The 6,000-nt window shown below is 42.9% G+C and overlaps 1 protein-coding gene across 3 annotated transcripts in view; it reads right to left on the bottom strand.

Annotated features, from left to right (window-relative positions):
• Window positions 1–797: 797 nt before the first annotated feature.
• LOC109870519 (uncharacterized) overlaps window positions 798–6,000 on the bottom strand; it is a 34,265-nt gene continuing 29,062 nt past the window's right edge. For 2 of the 3 annotated variants that reach the window (XM_020461047.2, XM_020461049.2), the window contains one exon: window positions 798–1,192. In XM_020461047.2, coding sequence (XP_020316636.1) covers window positions 916–1,192 — 277 coding nt within the window. In that variant the 3' untranslated portion in view covers window positions 798–915. The remainder of the gene's footprint in view (window positions 1,193–6,000) is intronic. The other variant, XM_020461051.2, reaches the window with a different exon arrangement.

Genomic DNA, 6,000 nt, shown 5'->3' with positions numbered 1-6,000 from the left:
ACTCCTGGACTTTCTTTCTACAGCCGGTTACTTTAGCCATACCACTCAATATCTGGTGGCTGCTCGTGGAAATTACAAGGTCAATCTCAATGTGACCCACCAGATTCAGATGCTTGAAAACCCCATCTGATTTGTGCCCCCCCCCCCCCAAAAAAAAAAAAACTGAACATAATTCATTTTATTTTATTTTGTTTTTACTTCAAAGATAATAGTTTCAGTATAGTTTGTTTTTCAAACAGGTTTGTTCATTATTTTATTTCAGTTAACTAAATAGTGTTTCATGATTCGTTTCCATTCGTGACAGTTTTTTGTTTACTATACTAACCTTGCTTCATACAATGCGCCGATGATGACATGGCATACAGACGTGGCAGAGATGGAGCAGAGAGGTGAAGATGCTCCCCCTCTTTCTCTCTCTCCCTTCCTCCCTCTGTCAGTTAGATTTATTGCCTGTGTAGCTGTGGCTCTCAAACCTCTGTCCCCAGTCACTGAGCAGAGAGAGGAGTGGCAGTGGAACGACACTGCTTTGTGAATTTGGTGACACATACACACAGCCCTGTCTTTATCTCTGACGCGAAGCAGAGGTCACACACACACGAGGTGACACAAATAGTGTCTCGCTGACATAACCGTGTGTGACACAGCCCTGTCTCTGTCTGTGACTTGAAGCAGGGGTAAGGAGGGTTGGAGACAAATCTGTCTACTTGTCATATAGCACCCTGTGCCAATTCAAAGAGAGACAGGATGACTAATATTAGTGTTTCGCCCTTAATATGTTTATTCAACAATCACTCAACCCTCTGTGTGTGTTATGGTGGAAATTACAAGGTTATGTTATAATGCTATTATTGCATCAAATGGTTGTTTTATGCAACAGAATATGGGGATGTTAGAATGCTCATCTGTGTGTGTGTGTCACGCGGAGCGGAACCCAAGAGCAGACTCAGACGAGGAGACGGGGATGAAGTAAGCAAGGTATTTATTGGAACACAGGGGGAAGATGGAGTGTAGATCAGGGGAAGCTTGGGAGTGTTGCCGAAAACCAGGTGCGAGAGCGAGAGGTGTTGTAGGACAGGGTAAGCAGGTCCGGATGGGAATCCAAGGGAGCCGTAGAGTGGGGAAACCAGGACAGAGTAGCAGGACTGACGAGAAGTCGGACTGGAGACAGGGTCCAGAGTCAGAGTGGGCAGAACTGTAGCGGAGAGGAAAACAGCGTCAGGCAAGGAAAACAGGCACAACAGGATCTAACCAGGAACAAACGGCTAGAAACATGGACTGACTGAGCACAAATTACGATCTGGCAGCGTGGAAGAGGCAGGAATGAGTATTTGTAGAGGTCTTGATTATGGAACAGGTTGCAGCTGGTGGGGATCTGCTCTGACTCCAGCACACCTGTCTCCACTCACACACAGAGAGAGAGAGAGAGAGAGAGAGCACTTGGGGAGTGGCGTCAGGTCGAGGAGAAACGGGATGAGCACTAGAGGGCGTGGCAGGAGCAGATGTAACAGTGTGTTCTACCGAGGATGGGCCTCTGGGAGATAATACTGACAGGAGATTTACAATGTCTTTTGGGTGTTAAAAACCCAAAGAGACTGCATTCTAGAGCATGAGTTAATGTTTCTGTTCTATATGGTACCAGGGATAGAGAACTGTTTTTACAGTAGATACTGTCTGCTGTGAATTATACATATCTTAACCTTGTGACCCATTCTATACATCTGTAGTTTGTCATGTAGGTTGAAAGGGATGCATCTTGGCTATAAAATACCTTTGTACTTTTGTCTCTGGGCTCTCAACGAATCATCTGAGGGTGATTCGTCGACAAGTCATCATTATCGTAGAGCACTCAATTGATTCACTTTATATGTGTGCATTGTATTGACCTGCTCCCTTATTAATAAGTGATTAATAATTTAGTTTTAGTATAACTCTGACTTGTGTGATAAGTTTGTCTCTCCTCATTTTATAGTAAAGAAATTAACCACCAGTGTGTGTGTGTGTGTGTGCTTGCCCTGACACCATGTGTGATTGTGTGACAGAGGGGTCTTGGTGTTCTGCTTAGGGACCTCATTATCCCAGACCCCTGTCACTGGGTATGATGGGGTGCTCTCACCTCACAGGCCTTTCTTTGACACGCCGAGCAATATCTGTCACACACACGTGCGTTTGCCTACACATATGTACTCACAAACACCCACACACAGGCACACACAGGCACACACACGCGAGCACACCCAGGCAAACATGGGTACACAAATGCATAGACACAGCACACAATCTCACACAGGCACACAGGCAAACATGAGCACACACATACACACTGGAATTAAATGACCTTCTCTGCAGCCAAACCATTCCATTGGCTTTGAAGAATCTGATCCAAGACTGATCCAATTTGTCCCATTGACTAAGAAGACATAGCAATGTACAGCCCCTAACAATGGAGAACTTGCATTCTGTTACTGCTGTGGATTATATTAGTAAGTATATGACTCTTCTATAACCCAATGACCAAATACACACTATAGCTGTTAGCTACCCCTCAGGACTACAGAGAATGACAACAAACTGCAATTATAATGTCCCCTCATCCCCTCTAACCCCTCCCCACATACACACACACACTCAGTACCCTGCAATCCAATTCTCACTTTGTGACGCAGACCCAGTGTTGCCAGGCAATAGCTTATCGAAGGTCCAGTGATCTTGACAAGCCCAATACTGACTGTCGCTACTCCCCCTCCATCTATCCATCTACAGGTAACTGCCAAAATAAAGGAAACACAACATAAAGTGCCTTAATAGGGTGTTGGGCCACCACGAGCCAGAACACCTTCAATGCATCTTGGCATAGATTCTACAAGTGTCTGGAACTCTATTGGAGTGATGCAACACCATTCTTCCACAAGAAATTCCATAATTTGGTGTTTTGTTGATGGTGGTAGAAACGTTGTCTCATGCACCAGTCCAGAATCTCCCATAAGTGTTCAATTGGTGAGACAGAGACACACGCACAACATTAAAACACCCTATGCTCCTTTGAGACCCCTCTTCTTCTAGCCATGGTAGCCAAACTAATGGGCAACTGGGCATTGTTATACACGGCCCTGAGCATGATGGGATGTTAATTTCTTAATTAACTCAGAAACCACACCTGCCTTCAATATACTTTGTATCCCTCATTTACCCAAGTGTTTCCTTTAGTTTGGCAGTTACCTGTGTCTTTCTCTGAATGCACTATAAATACTTTTAACTCTGCTGTGTCAAAATTATCACACAACCTCAGTGTAACTCAATTTGCTACCACAGGGTTTCTGTTTATTGGTCATTGTTTTCTTCAATTGAAAAATCGAAATAATCAATCAATGGAACCCAATTAAACCCACTTAAATCCACTTAAAAACAACACATATGCAATGGGGACTGGGTGCTATACTGGATATAAAATGGCTGTATCTGAGTCTAGCAATGAAGTGATGTTTGAGGATGTATCTGAGTCTAGCAATGAAATGATGTTTGAGGATGTATCTGAGTCTAGCAATGAAGTGATGTTTGAGGATGTATCTGAGTCTAGCAATGAAATGATGTTTGAGGATGTATCTGAGTCTAGCAATGAAGTGATGTTTGAGGATGTATCTGAGTCTAGCAATGAAATGATGTTTGAGGGTGGATTTGAATTGATCATATAAGTCCTTTTTTTTCTGTGGTTCAGCACTCATCTTTTGTTGCAGCAGCTCTTCTCTTTGACAACAAACATTGCCATCTAGTGAAATTCATGTCATAGCAGGGGTATGGATGCCAATCAAAAGAGTGCATCTCAATAGTCTAGAGTAGCCTCTTTTCCTCTGTTTTCAGTTCAGTCCAGATGAAGGGAAGGAGATGAGGAGTGGAAACCACTTTAGACTATTGAGATGCACCTGCAAGACTGCTCACTATGCATACACCCTATATAGTATGTCTGTAGTGACAGCCTAAAGTCAAGATCTTGGATCCCTGTCACCTGTCCTGGAGTCAGAAGAACACAGAAACACAACATAATGCTCAATAGCATAGATAAGAAACATGAGAGATCTATTGCTTTTCATAAGTGCAGCCCAGCACCAGACGTGCTTGTCTTTTTGTCTCTCCTCGGTACATCTACCTGTCACAGGTTCTGATGATCACACAGAAAGACAAATAGATCCGATTGTCTTAATAGACAGCACCAAAACTCAAATACTGGCATGACAGTTACTCAGCTACTGACGTGACAGTTACTAAGCTACTGACGTGACAGTTACTCAGCGACTGACGTGACAGTTACTCAGCTACTGACGTGACAGTTACTCAGCTACTGACGTGACAGTTACTAAGCTACTGACGTGACAGTTACTAAGCTACTGATGTGACAGTTACTCAGCGACTGACGTGACAGTTACTCAGCTACCGACGTGACAGTTACTCAGCGACTGACGTAACAGTTACTCAGCGACTGACGTGACAGTTACTCAGCTACCGACGTGACAGTTACTCAGCGACTGACGTGACAGTTACTAAGCTACTGACGTGACAGTTACTCAGCGACTGACGTGACAGTTACTCAGCTACCGACGTGACAGTTACTCAGCTACCGACGTGACAGTTACTCAGCGACTGACGTGACAGTTACTAAGCGACTGACTTGACAGTTACTCAGCGACCGACGTGACAGTTACTCAGCTACTGAGGTGACAGTCTCATCCAGTGTGTGTCAGTGGCCCCTGTCACTCTCTCTCTCTTCATCAACCTGCTAGTGGTCTCCAAGTCTCATCATCTCATTGTTTGTTTGTCTTGTCTCTGCAGCGTGATTTACGACAGGAGGGAGATTAATCAAAAGATGCACTTAAATGTCTTGCAGCCTGATAGAAGGAGTGGTGGGAAAAAAATGAAAAGAGTGAGATTGAAAGTTGTATTGCTTGTGAGGCATGGGAATATTGAACCACACAGAAATACACACATACACATGCATTAACACAAACACACACATACAAACACAAACATATAGCGAATCAAACGGCAAAGAACAAGAAATAACAAGTAAAGAACAGATGATGAGAATATATTGCGAGAGGGGATACCCAGCTCCCCTGTGGTGGCTGAACCAGTATTTTCTATTTTCTATGTAAAGTACTGTCTGACAAAGCACACTTTGGATCTTTGCAGAAGAACAATAGAACACAATACCAACTTTTAGTGGACCGAGTTGGTCTGTGGAATGAACCAAAAAGAACTGTTGGATTGAAATGTGATGTTTTGTGCAGAAAGTTGTTTTGTGTTTACAGGCCTCTCTTGTTTTTGTGATTTGTGTTGAAAAAACCCCAATACATACAATTCATTGATTGAACTAAGTAGCTAGGGATTATGAGCGATGGGCGATCTATATACAAGACAGTATGGAAGTCATGATATGGTAGTTGTTATGCATGACTCGATATCATTGGCGTCTACCCAACACTTAACATTCCCATCATCACCTTCCCACAGGAAAAAATCATTTATTTCATCCAATTAATGAGACATTGCCTTATTGTCCTGGACTCGGTTCCAAAGGGGTTGAGCGCAGGGTTATCTAAAATTCACTAATTTGAGAAATTTAATGACTCCGTACTTCTACGACAATGACATTGATTTATAGCACTTATTTTCCTCTGTCACAATAAGGCCACAGCATCCGAAACCGCAGGATTCATTCATTAATGTATTGTTCCCTATTACTAATCCAATTACACAATCTGGCGGCTGCCATGGATTCAGCTGATCGTTTTTTAATTACATAGGTGCATTTAACTCATTTGCTGCCTTTTAAATTAAACAATTCAGATATTTGGGATTAAGTAGGATGCAAGGGTGGTATTTGTGGTCGATAAGTGAAAAATAATTAATCTTGGTGCTTTGACAAATCCCTGGCTGACATGGCCCATTGCTTAGCTCCTTAAAGTATACAGTATATGTATTTTTAATAGGGTAGCTATATTTCCTGGG

This window comes from Oncorhynchus kisutch, linkage group LG25 (assembly GCF_002021735.2).
Source record: "Oncorhynchus kisutch isolate 150728-3 linkage group LG25, Okis_V2, whole genome shotgun sequence".
NCBI lineage: Eukaryota > Metazoa > Chordata > Actinopteri > Salmoniformes > Salmonidae > Oncorhynchus > Oncorhynchus kisutch.
The sequence above is the reverse complement of the archived record's forward strand: the minus strand, read 5'-3'. Positions and strand labels throughout refer to the sequence as shown.